The 17,710-nt window shown below is 42.4% G+C and overlaps 1 protein-coding gene across 1 annotated transcript in view; it reads left to right on the top strand.

Annotated features, from left to right (window-relative positions):
• LOC147659216 (ephrin type-A receptor 5-like) overlaps positions 1 to 17,710 on the top strand; it is a gene marked incomplete at its 3' end in the record, with an annotated part of 413,244 nt that overhangs the window by 146,833 nt on the left and 248,701 nt on the right. The window contains exon 3 of the mRNA XM_086951882.1: positions 7,825 to 8,488. Coding sequence (XP_086808008.1) covers positions 7,825 to 8,488 — 664 coding nt within the window. The remainder of the gene's footprint in view (positions 1 to 7,824; positions 8,489 to 17,710) is intronic.

Below are 17,710 nucleotides of genomic sequence, written 5' to 3'. Positions count from 1 at the left end.
AGTTTGTGGTTGGCTATTTTATATTGGTTATTTTGTAAAAGTCTATTTTGGCAACATTGTGTGTGGAACTATTATTTGTATAATGTACCAGTTCCTTTGTGGAGGTAAATGGCTTGTATATGTCAGTGAATTTAAATGTGAAAGACATAATTTGGTCTTAAATAATGTTATTGGGCATTACAGTACATTGCACATGTGGTTATCCTCTTTATACTTCTTTACTGCTTTTTTAAAGATGGTAGGTAATAGTTATATATGTTATTCATGTGCCTTTGCTATGATCCAAGTCTCAGCTTAATGCCTTAATGATTAAATACAATGCATACTCATTCCTCTTATTCTTGACGTAAGCCATACCACTGGGACACCCTCAGCTTTTATATACAACCTTCTCAGGTACTATTTATTCATCAGTGCATTCCTCTGTGCCATTCCTGGCACCCTTAGCCCTCCTATTGATGTGCAATATCCCTTGGTGCGACCACAATCTCGAGAAAATAATATCTGACTATACAAAGGCATGGGTGGAGGCAGAACCTCCTCTTTCTTTCTCAGCACTACGGATACCTCTGCTTTTATTTGCTCCTAAAATGTTTGAATCAGAATGTAACCCATATTTTGAGTATATACATTCACCTGCAATAACTAAATGACATATTTTCTCAACTGTAAAAGGTATTACATTTGAGTTGTGAAATCATAATTCCTGCTGCTCGAACCAGCAGTGACAGTGAAAGGCAAGTCACAGAGCATATTTAAAGCTGCAGTTTAAATAAGCAAAACACACATGCTTTTCGTTCTTATGATGTGTTTTTCTGAAATGAACAGTGATCAGCAGAGGTGATATTTATGGTAACAGCTTTTGTTTATGCATGCTACAGTTCATTGCAGGAAATATTGAATTTCTCTGAAAGCCACTCATTCTGGCGTACAGCATTTTTAGATCTGACTTGCATTTAAACTGATTCTGACTTTATTTAACAAATTGCGAACTGTTTTTCAATATGTTTAATTTCACACCACATATCCTGATTTTATTCTGTAACCCTAATACTGTATTTTATATGGAAAATCAAGGTTTCAATGATTTATGGAGTTTGTCAGAAGGGTTTGAGTGTTTCCATATATTATAAGGAATAAAGTACTCCTTGCCGCACGTTAAAGGATAGTTCAAGTCATCTTGGATTACCATGGCCTTATAAATACACTCATAAATACACTCTTCCTTTGGCCTATTTCTCCTATATTGTTACAGAATCTCTCTGTGATTTGAGATATCCGTTCTCATTTATAGCAGGATGTACTTTATCTCATATATATATTATTTTAAATTGTACCTGCCTCAGAGTTGTTGTAGGACCACCAAACAACAGTGTTTTAAGTGCATATCACTAGGTACTATTTGTTGAATTCCCAGTGAATCAAATCTCTGTCTACCATGCCATAATAATTCCTGACAGCACTGTGGATTTATCACCAGACAAGCAGTGAGTCTGTGGGTTTATTGAGATTACAATTGTCTTTTCTGTGGTCATTTAGTTATTAAACCCCAAAACAACATGAAATTTCATAGGAAATATTTTGACTACATCACATTCTGATCATTCTCGACAGAGCCAGCATTCCAGAATCCTCAGTCTACGATTGAAATATTAGAAGTAAGGGGTCACAGAAGTAGACATTCAGGACACAGGCACTACTTATGCCTCTAAAGTGATACACTTTGTTGCAGTGCCAAAGACATGTTTTGCTACTACATTCACTGTGTTGCCATCTAGCTCTGTGGTGAGAGAAGTTTCTCATGTGAGTTCTTTGTTAAGTAACTCTCTGTCGCCAGACCAATGTGTGGTATTCTAAAATTGTTCCACCTCCACTAAGAGTTTTACAATCGTGGCTTGTTTTCTGATGAGAAGAAAAGGTGAACTTTTTCACTGACAATAACTGGAACGTCTTCTTCAGACATCTGGAAAATCTGCTTAAATGTTTCACCTGCATCATATGCATGTAGTCCATTGCTCTCTGAAGTGACTCAAAGGTGATGGGCGATACTGTATAGTAGTACTTGGTAAATAAATTGCACTGATGAAATATTGCCACCTCCTGAGATTCCCTGTGACTTGGGCAAGTCCAATCACAACCCTCCGAAGCCAAGTGACCCTCGGGATTTCAGCTTTGAGTAAACAGTCTAAAGAATACTCATCGTTTGAAGACAAACATCTCCACTAGCTTCTTTGTGGAAGGCCAGTTCATTTGGCATTGACCTGTTTGAAAAAGAATATTTAGATACATCTTTTCCTCTTAAGTATCTTCAGTAGAAAATCTGTTCCTCGTGTTACAGCGTTGTTGGTTAAGAAATCTCCTTAATTCCTCCTTCCTTACACTTCTATATAGAATTGATAAAACAATTGGGGACGGTTGAAGACGTACCTCCTCCAGTGGTCTATGACAGACTCACACATAGTTCTTGAATCCGATCAGATAGACTGTGTCAGCCAATTGTGAGTTGCATTTGCTGATATTTAGTTGCTGAACCTGTAGATTTCTCTGTCTCACTTGATATTTTACTTACGGGTGTGATGTGGTAACCAGTTTAAAGTATATATTGAGAGAGGTTTATGGTGAGACAGAGTAGTGCATTGGAGATAGTCGTATGTTTTTTTTATACAGTAGGAGTAAAGTAATAAATATATAGATACATAACTACATTGAAAGAGTATGGATTTATAAGAAAGATAATATATCAAGATTTAAAGTTATAATGCATAAACTCAGACCTTCAAGTGTTGCTGTACTTGAAGCTAATTTATATTTGCATTTCTATAACAATTTTTTTATTTGCTCTTTTCCTCAATATTTCAATAGTGAAGGACTTGTAGGGTTCTTCTGTGCGTTTTAGTGATGGATAATAGTAATCTGGCCCTAGAGAGAGTGTGTCTGTAATTATTCGTATCCAATTGATAAGTAAAGAATTTTCTTGCTGTGGAGTCATCCCTGTGATTGTGATTCTGACTTGATCCAGTGGTGCATTGTTTTAGCTGACCGTGCGTTGTTCTGTTTTCCTCTGTCTTTGCCCCAGTGTCTCCTTCTCATTATTCTCCTAAAATCCGATAAAAATGTACTTTACTAGATCAGAAAGTGTATGAATTGTGGATTTAATTCACTATGTTGCTATTCACAATTTCATTATGTTGGAGTGAATAGCCATGTTTTGACTGTCTCCCTAAAAGCCATAGACCTACATTCAACAAATGTGAGAGCAAGATTCCACAGATCAGATTTATGGACATAAGTATTTCCTACCAATTATTGTTTTCTGAAAGCAGACAGGGGAACTTAGTGGGCTCGACCTAATCTTAGAGTGTGCGGTCAAGGTATTTGAATACCTCTTTCTGGAGGTATTCTAGCCTTCATCACAATGTGCTATATATGTAATATAGAGGGCCGTGAATGTGGTCAAGTTAATTAACCCCTTCGCCTTGGCGCAAATTTTGCCGCAGTGCGAGGGGGGGCTGGGTTGGGCGTGGCGATCAGGTACTCATGACGGCTCCCGGCCGTCATAAATCACGGTGGGCATGTGCTCATGACAGCTGGGAGTCATCAGAACTCCGCCCACTGATTAATTCTCCCACATCGGCGTGGAATTAACTGCGCATGGACGAAGCGGCAACGTTCTGATGGCTCCTGGTCATCATGAGCACACGTCTACTGTGACTCATGACGGCCGGGAGCCGTCATGAGCACCGAAGGAGTTAACGGATTCCAGTGAGATGTTTTTAATGTGGAGGGAACATGTCCTATCTGTCTGATATGTAGGAGGACTTTGGTTACTGTGCTTTGGACCTTCTGTGATCTTTAAGTGAGGTAAGTCAGTCGCCTTGTGAAGAGTCTGTTTGGAGAGTTCATACTCAGCAGGATCATCTAGACTTCTAGATGTATGCTAGGTATGGTTTGAATTGCAATAACGTTTGCATGTGAAAGAAACATGTCTACCATACGTTGTTGATGCTTTGTTAATGATAAGAGCATACAATTTCATTATGTAATTTTACCATGGATTGCGGGGACTTATTGACTGGCCTGTGCAGCAGAAGTGGGCCAACCACTAGGCTGACACATATGACATTTTCAGATTTAGCCTGAACGATAAAGGTGGTTTACTGCCACCCAGAAGTTGGAATGTTTGCTTAAAGGTCACGAGAGTATGATAATCTCCATGACAGTTACCCATTCAGGGTAGTTTCATACAAATATGTTTTTCCTGCATAAGTAAGACTTTAACGCTATTCCTGATTCCTGCTTCTTTCCAATTAGGCTATCGATTTATTTAACACAGATAAATTAAACACTGAAACTACGCAAAGTTGCATTATGTTTCCAGTCAATTGTGTGTATAAGGTTGATAGTACACCCAGTTGATGAACACAATGTGCTTTGATAGCTTTCATAATATATGAATGTAAAGTTTATCATGAGTGGCAGTTGGCCAAGGGATGGAATTTAAATTCTTTTTATCATAGAACAGGAATTTACTTTTGGAAAATGGCAAATGATTGGACTGTTCAGTTGCCTCTACATAAACCGTATTCTTATGCTTATTTACAATTTCTTAGTGAGCACAATGGTGTAATTTAGCATAATTCTAAACCCTATGATTGTGGTAAAAGACATGATGATTTCTCTGAATTCAACGAACGATGAGGATGCTCACGTCACAATAATTACACACAAACAATAAAAAATGTTGAAAATGTGTGAGAAATGTGGCCAACAACCCAGCTGAGGCAAAACCAGAGTAAGTTGCCTATGAGTCACTAGGCACTTGATCCGGCGTGAAGATCCACTTTGTGCAATGCAGCGCATAGAACATAAGAGCCAACGATATGAAAGAGATGGCTCCGTAAGTGAGATTCATGGCTGTCAGAACTGCACTGGTAGGTGGATAACTGCTGTCGAAAGCATCAACCTCGAACATCTCTGTGAGCCTAATGTTCCGTTCCCACTTGGCTTTAGCTGTTCATGGAAGGTACGATGAATACCAATTGAGTAGGAGCGAGCGCTGTGCTCAGCGGTCCTGCAGAACACCCGGGTTCTTTGGAGAGAAGACGCGGTGCACATGTAAAGGACAATGAATGGGTGGATGGGGGTCTGTTTGTGCAATTTTTATCATTTTGTATGAAATCCTTTACAAAATGCTCCAAAATTGGTACATTGGTCCCACTGAATATATTATTTGTAATGTATGGCTTCAAATGGAAACCATAAGAGTGAATAACAGTTCGAAATCAGGTTATTCACTGCTGTGATATAGCAAGGGTGCTCCACTACCTCGTCCTTGTCTCCAGAGACTCAAGCAAGGCAATGGAATGGTATCTGGCAGGCTCAACTGACTTCCATTACCTCTTGTGCGTCTCCACAGTCCTCAGGAAGGCAGGAGAAGGTGGAAACTGGAACACTGCATGCATCAACCGCCACAATTTCCTGTCAGCGCAGCTCTCTGCAGACACATGTTCACAAGTAAAAACATACTGCGCTGACCAGTGGCTCTGTGCAGCGGGATGCCGGCTCGCTCCACTCTCAATGTGATAGTGAAGAGCGAAGTTTTGGGAGGTAGGTCGAGGGCTGACACAGAGGAGAGTGGGTCTGGGTGGCAGGTGAGTAGGGTTTTTCTTACATTTGAGCGGGGAGAGGGGAGGCAAATGAAAAGGGTGGTCGGGTTGGGTGGTAGGAGCCCAGATATTTATTTTTACAATTTGGGTGTGGAGTGGGAAAATGTAGAGGGTGCTAGTGGCGGTTGCCAGGTGGTCAGGTAAGTTTTTCCAAATTAGGCAGCTGAGGAGTGTAAAGAATAGGACTGCGGATAGATGCCAAGAGGCCAGGTGTGTTTTTTTGATATCTTTAGGAAGGGTGGGGGGTTGACTTTACGTATGGGTCTCCCATTACTCCTCTGAGCATGTGTAGGTGATGAAAGCAGGGGCTGATAATTCAAGGGGGCATCCCTAACATAAAATTATAGATAGGTAAGTACTGAATAACATGGGTGTTTCTCAACTTGTTCTGAGAGGCATAATAGGCAACAAGATCTTCCTTCCCGCTTTCTATTTGATGTCACTAAGAACCCCACAGTGAAAAACATTCCCTTTATCCACTGTTACCAATCCATAGTTCCACAGAGAGCGACATACGGTTGTGGTTAAGCAGCTTGAGGTACGGAAGTAGATGAAGTAAACTAAGAAGAGGGGTAGTACAATGTAAAAAAATGTAACTAAAAGGAAGATACATTGTTTTATATTATGGTATCTGCCTTTGTGTAATGCACATTCATCCAGTGGTATAATCTTGCTGCCTTTGGCAGTGTAGAGAATTTCCATGGTTCAAAGGTTACCAATGCACACTGGATTCTGAATCCGCTTGTGATGTTGTTTCCCGGGTATTGGATTCTGGTCATATTCTGGGTTAGGTGGCTATTACTTATTTATTGGGACGCAATGAGGTTTATGAATTTGACAAGAAAGAGTGAAAGCATTAGAAAGACAGAGACTCATTCCGGTGTCTCTTCTTAAAACCAGTGATTAACAAGAGAGTCAGGTTGCATGTATATGTGTTTGAGTGGGAGGTGGCCAAATATTAAAAAAACTAGAAATAACTTCAACTTCATCCAAATTAGAACTGAAGGAGTCCTGCAGCAAGTGAGCTGCATGTGTAATGTATTCATTGGGCAACACTGAACGCACACAGATTTCTGACAACTAGAATTATATGCTACCACACTGAGCAAAGCGGAAAGCCGAATTGTTTAACCACGCCGCCCCTCCATTAGTCACTCTTCAACCCGGCCAGGAGCGCTTGTGCCAGCTAGCATATATTACACACTAAGGCCTGATTACAAGTTGTTTGGAGTGGAGTTTCCATGTGGTATTCCACTTTGCACTGCCCAGTGTGACTGGCCAGTGTTCCTGCCAGTGTAACTGGGAACAGAAGGTCTAATTTTATTGGCTGGAAATTCCAGCTAGTAAAATCACTTGGGAAAGCGCTGCATTGCAGCCCAGTGCCGTTCCATGGCCCCTGCCCAAACCTCAGCTAAGGCAACTGCTCAGCAAATGCTCTACCACCAGATGACATCTTCTCCTTCAATCCCTCCCCCACATTCTTCTTCATCCCTCTACTCCACACAGGAGGACTCAGAGACATTTTCCATCTGATGAAGAGCAGCTGATAAATATCTGCATTAAACCCCTTGCATTGAGAATTCCATGTAGAATACCAGCAGGAAAATCTGGGTTCTGAACAGTTATTCCCCATTTTGCAAGCCTAACTCATAATTCCAGGGATTCCAGGAAGACACTCCGCCAGTATCAAGACATACAAGAGAACCCACAACTACCATTTCAAAGAGAAAAAAACCCACTCCAGGCGCATGCTTAGAAGGTTATGGTAGAATTGTGTTTTGAGAACTAGAACCTAGGCTAATGAGACCATTAACAAACAGAAAATATGAGGTGGGGGGTGATATTTGTATAATGGTAATAGGAGAGCTAGTCAAGGGTATAGAAAGGTTAGTGATGGAGAGTTTATATAGCATACCATCTGCCGTACTACAACCTGGAGTTACCTGAAGTAATAGACATAGGAGTTGTGATGGTTAAGTCTATGAAATTAAGAAAAATGTGCAAATAGTTAATTAATTTTCTTGCAGTTATGTTCCACTTGTCTGTAGGATGGGGGAATCATGAGAGACTGCTGTCAGCTGAAGTTATGAGAGAAAGTAGAAAACTAGGTTGGGATTGCTTTAGTAACAATGTGTTTTTTTATTCTTTTTCTGCACAGTGGGAGGAAATTGGTGAGGTGGATGAAAATTATGCTCCGATACACACCTATCAAGTGTGCAAAGTGATGGACCTCAACCAGAACAATTGGCTTTTAACCAGTTGGATCTCAAACGAAGGCGCTGCCAGGATCTTCATCGAGCTCAAATTCACTCTCCGGGACTGTAACAGCCTTCCTGGGGGGCTCGGGACCTGCAAGGAAACATTTAACATGTACTATTTTGAATCTGATGATGAGGATGGGAGGAATATCAGAGAAAACCAGTACATCAAGATTGATACTATTGCAGCAGATGAGAGTTTCACTGAGCTCGATTTAGGGGACCGTGTCATGAAGCTCAACACAGAAGTAAGAGATGTGGGACCTCTGACCAAGAAAGGATTTTACCTAGCTTTTCAAGATGTCGGGGCTTGCATTGCACTTGTGTCTGTGCGGGTGTACTATAAAAAGTGCCCCTCCGTGGTACGGAACCTGGCAATTTTTCCAGACACAATTACAGGGTCTGACTCTTCCCAACTTCTGGAAGTATCCGGATTATGCGTGAACAACTCAGTAACGGATGAGCCTCCCAGAATGCACTGCAGCGCTGAGGGAGAGTGGCTAGTTCCAATTGGAAAATGCTTGTGCCAGCCGGGGTATGAAGAGAAAAACGGCACTTGTCAAGGTAAGAATCAAAGTTAGGGCGATCAACCCATCTAGAAAATTTGCTATTTGTGCAAATGCTGCATTTACTTTAATATCTTAACATCTACAGGACCAGGCACATTTTGTTATAAACCTGTTGCTGTTTCACTTTTAAAAAATGTTGGAATAATTTTACTAGTATTTATAGTGCCTGATTGCATTGATTATGATGAAAACTCATACCTCTCGGTATTGAGAAGCCTTGTTGTTTTCTAGTGTCTTCACAACTGATTTAGAAGGTGGGCAGTAATAGAAAATCCTTCGATTTGAAGGAGAATCTGCTGGTGCTATTTTCTCCTCGGGCTGAATAGAGTGATTGAGGAAATTTCATCAGTGAGTTCTCCTCCAGATTTGGCACTCAGTGTTGAAACGGAAGGATTTTTCATTACCGCCCAAGTTTAGGTGAAGCTGCGAGCACTGAAATGCGACTGATGATCACAAACGATCGCCAACTTCCTCACAGATTTATATTATTGCTGCCAATAGGCCACACTGTTCTTTCATTGCATTTACGCCAGATTGCTCAGTCACTGCAAACATTCAAACACTTAAAACACATGTGCTTCCGTGTTTGTCACGGTAGCTGAGAAGGCTATGCTTTGTACATTATCTATCCATCTATCTATCTATCTATCTATCTATCTATCTATCTATCTATCTATCTATCTATCTATCTATCTATCTATCTATCTATCTATCTATCTATCTATCTATCTATCTATCTATCTATCTAATTTGTTGTTGTATACTACAACAATTAGACATGTTTACTTTCGTTCCACAACTGTGATCTCATTTAGCTAAAAGTGGGTCATTCTAGCATGTTTTGTGTAAGGTTCGACAGTGCTGCAGCTCCCTTTGAAAGTGCATGTTCGATAGGGTGCTGATGTAGCTTGGTCGGTGGATTTCTGCATGCGGTTCAAAGACGTGCTTCAAACATGGAGTGGCAAACATCACTTAGTAAGCACGAGGTGTTGTGGATAGTTTGAGAATAGGTGCATGCCTACCATTTTAAGAGTGATCGCTATCCTAAAGTTGAGACCTGCACAGAGTACATAGGACGAGTAAAGGTGGGGCCCACCACAGGAGTGTGGTGTATGGGGAACACCAAGAAGTGACATAGACACAAACCCTGGAGGCACTGTTATGTAACCAGGTTATATATCCTGCGGGGTTCACACAGAACAGACTGCGGCACAATGCCATGGAACAGTTAAACGAACTTAGTATGTACACCATTTGGAGTTCACATAGAAGAGATAGGGGCATAGCTCTTGGAGACACTGATCAAATACTCCATGTGATTCCTTTCTAGACGCAGGGTCACTACAATAGGATGGTTAGGCACCCAGGGTAAGCAAGATTACACTAAATGGGATAGGGTTTTTTGTTGTAAATTTAACCCTCAGGTACCAAGTGGAAGGGCAACTAAAGTTGGCAACTTTAATAGAAACTACACTACATTTTAAAAGTGCAAAGTTCACAAACTCCTCCCAGAGGTCAAATTTTGAGGAGGGTTTCATGCCTTAAAAACCTCAGAGTACGTTAAAGGAATGTGTCCTGGTAGTGGATTACCTAAATTCACTGGGTGGGGCTAAATTGCATAGGGAATACCATTTAGCACCATATTACATATAATATGAGGTTGGTATTTTGCCCAATTTCTTTTTTTGCAGCAGTAAGTGCTGTTTAGCAGCAAATAATAATAAAGTGTGGGCTTTGTTTATATGTTCAACATATGAACACAGGGCCAAATTCACAATTTTTGTTTGTGAACCGAGTATAAATCAGAGGCCTAAAAAATCAACAGAGTGAACATTCCTTAATTCTGAATCTCAGAATGAGGAACACCAAACATCTGCATATGGTAGTGCGTGTCAGTACTGCAGACAATCCGATAGTAAGGCATTTTGCTCACAGCAATAAAATTGAGCCGGAGGTGTTGGAAAATGGGTGCTAAGGCTCAAACATTTTATGGATTCATGCCTGCGCTGAAAACGCATGTAAAATTATTCTTGTAATATGCAGACGGCGTAAGTGCTTTTCCAGGTTGGGAAAGGGATGGAAACCCTCACTTATTGCACAGTGGTGGAGACAGCCTTGGAGGGAAACTATTTCCACTATGGATATAAAGAAAAAATTGAGTAATGCAAATCTCGGCCAGGAATATTTTAGTAGATTATCTGGTTTGGGAAAATTCCCAAGAGATTTCAGAGTTTATTTACTAAGATGATGCTAAATCTTTTTTCACCTGTTTCCAGCGTAAAACCTGTTTTATGATAGGAAATCACTTGAAAGTAATGCAAAGCAGTGGGTAGGGCCGCTCTGCTTTGCATTGCTTAGCGCCAAGGGGGCGTACCATGGGTGGTGCATGGGCATTCCCATGCAACCACCCAAGGTTTTTGACGCTAACCCCCATTTACTTAAAAAAGTAGACAAGGTTTAGCATCAGAAAATAGCGCCCATTTCAGATAGGTGCTATGAAGGAGAAATGCTTTTATGTCTTCTTTTGTTGCTGACTTGTATGTGCGTTGCACTGTACAGCACACACACAAGTGGGAAAAGGTTTAAAGTTAGTCTAGTCTACTATTTATTACTAGAAGGTACCCTTCCAGGACAAAACCTATGCTAGACTCAGGGAAACACCCTTGCACTATGGTACCAAGGTGTGTCCAATGCGCAGAGACGCACTTTTCTGCACCAGCTTTAGGGAGAGGGGTGAAGAGTGCCTTATTTCTATACATATCACAGAGTGCAGCACAGCATTTGTGGCTGCCGCACTGCGCTGCATGACAAACTAGTAAATCTTGCCCTTATTGTCAGAATATTAAGTCCAAAATATTGTACAATAATATGTTTTAGCAAAATATCGACAATGTAAATATATATAATTTTAGCATTATTGTGATTTAACTCAACATATATGTACCTGCATGACATGTGACTTCAAGGTACGACGATATGGAGTTAAGAATAGTAAATTTATACTTACCTTTCTTCGTTGGCATTTTTGCTACTATATGTTTGCAGTACAATATTCTTATAGTCCATCGTCTAACATACAACTCCACTGGAGTAAGACTGGTGGAATTGTAATGTGCGTGGAATCTCTATCTTGCTTAGGTTTCCAGAACTATTTGAGGAGATCCTACTGAAAGAAATGCTTTATGCCAAGGGGCCTGGGTTAATTTATGTACCATGCTCTCCTCATGGCAGTATATCTTTGTTTATTGAGTGGCGGGCTTAGAGGACAAACAGCTGGAGAAGTTGTTTGTGGTTAAGGGGAAAATAAGTGTTAGGATGGAAAGGCCCTCTGCATGGCAGTGGACATGCACCCCTTCCCTGAGTGTCCAAACTATACTGATGTCTGGATCCCTGATGCTGATTTTTGTTGTCAAAGACAAAACCGGATATGCATGTGCACCATGACATAGCCCTGTCTGACGGAGGGGCGGCCAAATTGCTACCCTGATAGTGGTCAAAGGCTACTGCCTTCACCAGGAGTTAAGTACTACAAGCACGGTAGTGGCAGCATATCGTGTAGATGTCAGTAGTAGTGAACAGGTCCTTTTTAACCTGTTTCACTGAAGTGGGCCCTACTGATTCACTCACTTTTTCAAGTTCCACTGCTTTTTGCTTAATTCACTCTTGGCTAAATCACTTTGGTGTGAAGTATTGTGCAAGACAGAAGTGGTGTATCTGTGCTGGGTGTATGTGTATCTGGGTATGGTGCCATACAGGCACAATGCAGTACTGAGTAGTGTGTGTTTGGTGTATGCATGTGCAGAAGGTGCATGTGCCTGAGAGTGGTATAATACCTGAAGGATGTAGTGATGTGCAGCACATGCAGGATAAGTGGCTGTGCTGGGTGTATGTGTGTCTGTAAGTGCTATAGTACACAAAGGATACAGTGCTGGCTAGTGAGTACATGTGAAATGCACTTGCTGGATGTATGTGTGCCTCTGAACGATATAGCACAAGTGGCATATGGTACTGTGCAGTGCATGTATGCTGTATGCTTGCACTAGGGGCCTGTGTGCCTGTGGATGGTTCAACACATGGAGAGTCCTGGGTTCCATTTTGAGAGACCCCGGTATGCATGGTGAAACATGGAGTGGAGGTAGAGAGATCCCCCAGACAGATTTGTAATCTGGATGGGGCACACAGTGGGGGGGGCTGTGCACTTTAAAGGGTGCTCTTTGATTCAGTAAGAGGACACAAGATAGGGGCCTTGGCACATCTGAGGAAGCAGATGGGGTTATTATGAGAATCATAAAGAGTTGGGATGGGAGCCCTGGGATATCCTTCTAATGTACATATCACTACTTTGGCTGACATCCAGGTGTGAACAAGTCACTCCCATGGACTGTGTTGTGGGACTATTAGCCTTGGAGAAATCCCTGCTGTGACAGACTGCTTCTCAAGAGGCAGTAGAGGACTAAAAGACTCAGGGCCAGATGTAGGTAATCCCAGATTGCCGATTCTTAAATACCGAATCATACCGATTCGGTATTTGAGAACAGGCAAAAGGGATGTAGGTAATTTTACCGAAAAAATTACCGAATCGGTAAGTTTCGGTAATTACCGAATCGGTATTTACCGATTCGGTAATTGCCATTCATTCCTATGGGCCTCCAGGCCCATAGGAATGAATGTCAATTACTGAATTGGTAAATACCGATTCAGTAATTGGGGGAAACATTGAAGGGTGGCAGGGTGTCACTTTTACACTCTGTTGCACCCATCAATTGTGTATGGGTGCACATGTTGCAGACATGCATGCCGTAAGGGCATGTATGTCTGCAATATGGCACTGAAGCAATTTGCATGAAATTGCTTTTTGGGTTTTTTCTTTATTTACCACCAACTTGTAGTTGGTGGTAAATAACGAATCCGCAAAAGGGGAAAGCACTCATTTGAGTGCTCCCTACATTGCTAATTCTGTAATTTACTTATTCAGTATTTTAATGAATCAGTAATTTACCGGTTCCTTAAAATACTGAATCGGTAAATTACTGAATTAGCAATTTGGGCACCTACATCTAGCCTAATTCCGGTCGGTAACGGCCGAAATTCAGTAATTTCAGCCGTTACACGCCGGAATTACACTTCCTACATCTGGCCCTCAGACACTAAATCACATTTGGTGTCTGGAAACTATAAGAAGAGGAGCTTGGGACACCAAAATTGCCATCTGCCAAGCAGCTAAATGGGCTGGTGAGGAGGGGAAGCTCTGCAAGACTTCTACCCGTGGCCAGGACTGGGGGCCAAGGTCTGCTAGTCTTGCTGCTGTGTGAGAGGCATCACACAGGGAAGGTTATATGGCAGAAGAACAAAATTTCTAACCCCTGCATGCCTAGATAACGCGGTCTGAATAACGACTGCGTCTTAACCATGCATTGCTTTATAACGCAAGCCTTTACCATGAATTTTCGTGGTAAAGTCATGCATGGTAAAGGGGTATGCATGGCTAAGGTTGCCACACCCCTCCCCACTGCCCGAAGGTACAAACTCCCCCACCTCCTCCCACCATGAGGTGCAAATACCCCTACCCACTCCCAAAGCCCACGCTGTGCCCTCCCCCTGCAGCAATGCCTAAAACCCTGTCCCTTAACCCTGTCCCTTAACCTGACTCTGGCCAGCCCTGACCCACCCCTAAGAACTGCCCTGCCCACCCTCCCCTAAGCCCTAAAAACTACCCTGACTACCCATTCCACTCCCCCTGCCCTGAGGCCTAGTAACCTAACCCCTAATTTAAAAATAGAAACTACCACAACACACCCCAAGCTCCCTTAAAACTACTCTGACCCCCCTGAAAACTTGCCCCACCCCTCAGCGCTGAATACTAGCCCCACCCCCAGCCCTGAAAACTAGCCCCAATCACCCCAGCTCCGAAAAGGGACTCCAACCCCTAACTCAGAAAACTACCCCCGACCCACCCCCTGCCCACAAAACAACCCCGACCCCATCTCACAAAAGTACCCTGACCCACCCCTAGCCCCACATAAAACAACCCAGCCCACAAAACAAACCCTGACCCCCATCCCCCAAAGTACCCCAATACACACCCTAGCCCCACTTAAAACAACCCTGACCCACCCCAGCCCACAAGACAAGTCTGACCCCCATCTCACAAAAGTACCCTGACCCACCCCTAGCCTCACTTAAAACAGCCCAGCCCACAAAACAAACCCCAACCCCCAGTCCCCAAAGTAACCCAATCCACACTTTAGCCCCACTTAAAACAACCCTGACCCACCCCAGCCCACAAAACAAGCCCGTCCGCCCCACCCACAAACGTACCCCGCCACACCCTCCAGCCCCACTTACCTCACAGCTGATCTCTCCCTGCTTCCGTCCATCCACAAGCCCAACCACACATTACCGTAACCACGCACATGCGTGGTTAAGGCATATGCATGGTTAAGACATGCGTGGCAGGGCTTGTGTAGTCGGAACACTCATGATTCAGACCTCAGTGTTCCGACTGTTCCCCCCCAGGGAACCTAGGACCTCCTGCCATGGAGCCTGGGGCACCAGCATCTGTAAGTTTTCCAAGAGCAGTGTGCCCTTTGAGGAAGGGGACTGCTGTGAAGGGACTGATGTCTAGTGGGGACCCCTGTTGAGTGGACTTCCTGTGTGAGGAAAGGGCACCGATTGGGTCATTGACATCCTGCAGGACTGAGATGACGACCCCCGTATGCCAGGAGAGGGCCACCGTGAAGATAGCAGTGGTAAAGACTGCCACACGGTAAGGGCTGAAGCATTGTGCGGTCCAGGTGCAGCAACCTTGTATGCAAGAAGTAGTCACCAAGGGGTAAGACTGTCGTGCAGTAAGGGCCAAAGCCTTCCACAGTGTTGCGGAACGGGATGGACACAGTGATGAAGCATGCCACCAAGGGGTAACTCTGGTGGGTGAGGATTTTACATAAAAACATTTTCTTGTCCAGTGGAGGGTTAGTTTTTCCTAGGCAGTGCTGGGTTCTTGTTAAGTTAGTTTAGAATCTTTTTTGGAGGACAAACCCAGTGTATCCTCTCTGTCCCCCCTTTTTGATACTTGGACAGAGAACCACCAGAGAAACACTAGATCACCGACCTCTGGGAGGACTGCTTAATTGTGTGTGTATGTTGTATTATTTCTTTGTGGGTCGCAGTAGAAATAAAATACTTCTCTTTTGTTATAAAAGTTAGTATTTGGCTGGCAAATTATTTATTGCTGCTGCTGTGCTCATTTTGAGTTGTGAGCCCATGTTCACTAATCTGTATCCACACCTTCCTCTCGAGAGTCTTGGACTGCTCAGACCACGCAACCCTGAGAGTGCAGAAGGGGTACTTGGCCTAGTTACTCAGGAGCCATAGTAAGTGAGGCCCCAGGACATGAGTAAAAGGCCTCAACCCCCACGGTTGGGCCCAGTAACCCCTGGGTGCCCCGTGGCCTTTTGAAAGCGGTTCTGACAATAAGATTTTTGAAAACTATAAAGTTTGAAAATTTATTATTTTGCATTGTTCAGATCCCTATTTCTATTGGTTGAATCAGCTTGAGGTTTTGTTTTTAGCATTTAAAGGCTTACCCAGGCAGAGATTTCCAATGATCCATACCAACCTCGGGTCTACCTGTTCCTCCACAGACAGCGGCTTCTTTGTATGCGCTGTATTCCCTTCAGAGACTTCTAAATAAATTACATATGGCGTTTATCAACTGATGGAACGTGCTGTAATTTGCAGTGTAATTGTTAGTGCATTGTCGCGCTCTAATTTGCACTTCAATTTTAAATTCCTTAAAAGGCAGCACGCTAGAAGACATAAATGGAGATAACGCAGAGACTGAAAGGTCATTTTCGGCAATCTGCACTGGCTGGTGCTATTTCGAACTCTCACTTTAATTGAAAGTTAATCATGCGAACATCCTTATAATTTAAAAATATTGTTTTCACAACCACTGTGAGGCAACGTGCCATTTTCCACTTGAGCATCCGTCAATGAAGTTTCTGGGAAGTAAGTCCTGATTTTGTAGGGAGGGATTTGATGAGGAAGCTAACTGAAAGTTTTAAATGCACAGCAATGTTTCTGGATCGCATTCCTCTTTTTCTGGAGCATTTCAAGAGTAACTTTCAGGAAACATCTACTGCTCCTTTTACATAGTTTTTCTTTTCTAATCACTTGAATGGAGAATTTCAATGCATGCGCTAACATTTTCCTTTTCACCTCCTCAGCCATTCTTAGTGTCTCTGGGGGAGCATCTGATGAAATAGCCACAGTGGAAAGCTTATTTCCTCAATTACATATCCACAATTGGGGATGATTCTGAGTAAGAATTTTCAGCAAGAAGGAAACAAATTGTATTGCACGTTAGGGACAGAGGAACTAAACATGTATGATCACATGGAGAAAAAAACAATGCCTGCGGATTACGCTGATGTGCTTGCACATGCACTAGAAGATTTAGACAGCTGTCTCACACCATCAGAATGTAGTTCTGTGGACAGATCGAATTTTTTTCAAAGGCATCAGATGGCTCAGAAATCTATAGATGACTTTGTTGCAGATTTTAAATGATTGTCGATTCCATGCAAAGTTAAAACTTTGCATGATGAGTTGATAAGTAATCAGATTGTCATGCATGCTAAAGATTCCAATGTAAAGGAACGGCTGTCGGATAGTAGAGAAACAACTTTGAAGTAAGCATTGCTATTGCAAAAAAAGCAGAACTTTCTAAACGATTTGCCAAAGCAGCTCTAAAGACCACAAGCAAAAACGCAAGAAATATATGGAAAAATCCTGCTGGAAATAGAGAGCATAACGTATTGAAACATGAGGAAAACCCATCAATCACTGTCATGTTATAGATGTGGGAGCAAAGACAATCTAACATACTTTGTGTTGTCCACCCCATGAAATAACATTGTTCCACATGTGGTATAAAGGGACACTTTGCCAGAATGTGTCGCAGGAAAGGAGCCGCCTCAATGAAGTTTGTGGTAAACTCTGATTTGTCAGGCGGGGAGGATGTTGAAAGATTATGTGTTTTTTTGTATGGATTATGATTAAGGCTCCCTGTGTTCCATTTCTACTGATTTTTACAGACAAATACAGGCAGGAAACCATTTATTTTCTTGTCTGTATTTATTTTTAAATGTGGAGAAAAATGGAAATTTGGTTGTTTTTTTAGTGATTCTAAATACCCTCTGCCATGACTTCCAGG

The sequence above is a fragment of the Lissotriton vulgaris genome, unplaced genomic scaffold (genome assembly GCF_964263255.1).
Source record: "Lissotriton vulgaris unplaced genomic scaffold, aLisVul1.2 SCAFFOLD_612, whole genome shotgun sequence".
Lineage (NCBI taxonomy): Eukaryota > Metazoa > Chordata > Amphibia > Caudata > Salamandridae > Lissotriton > Lissotriton vulgaris.
This window is presented reverse-complemented; position numbering and strand designations above follow the sequence as displayed.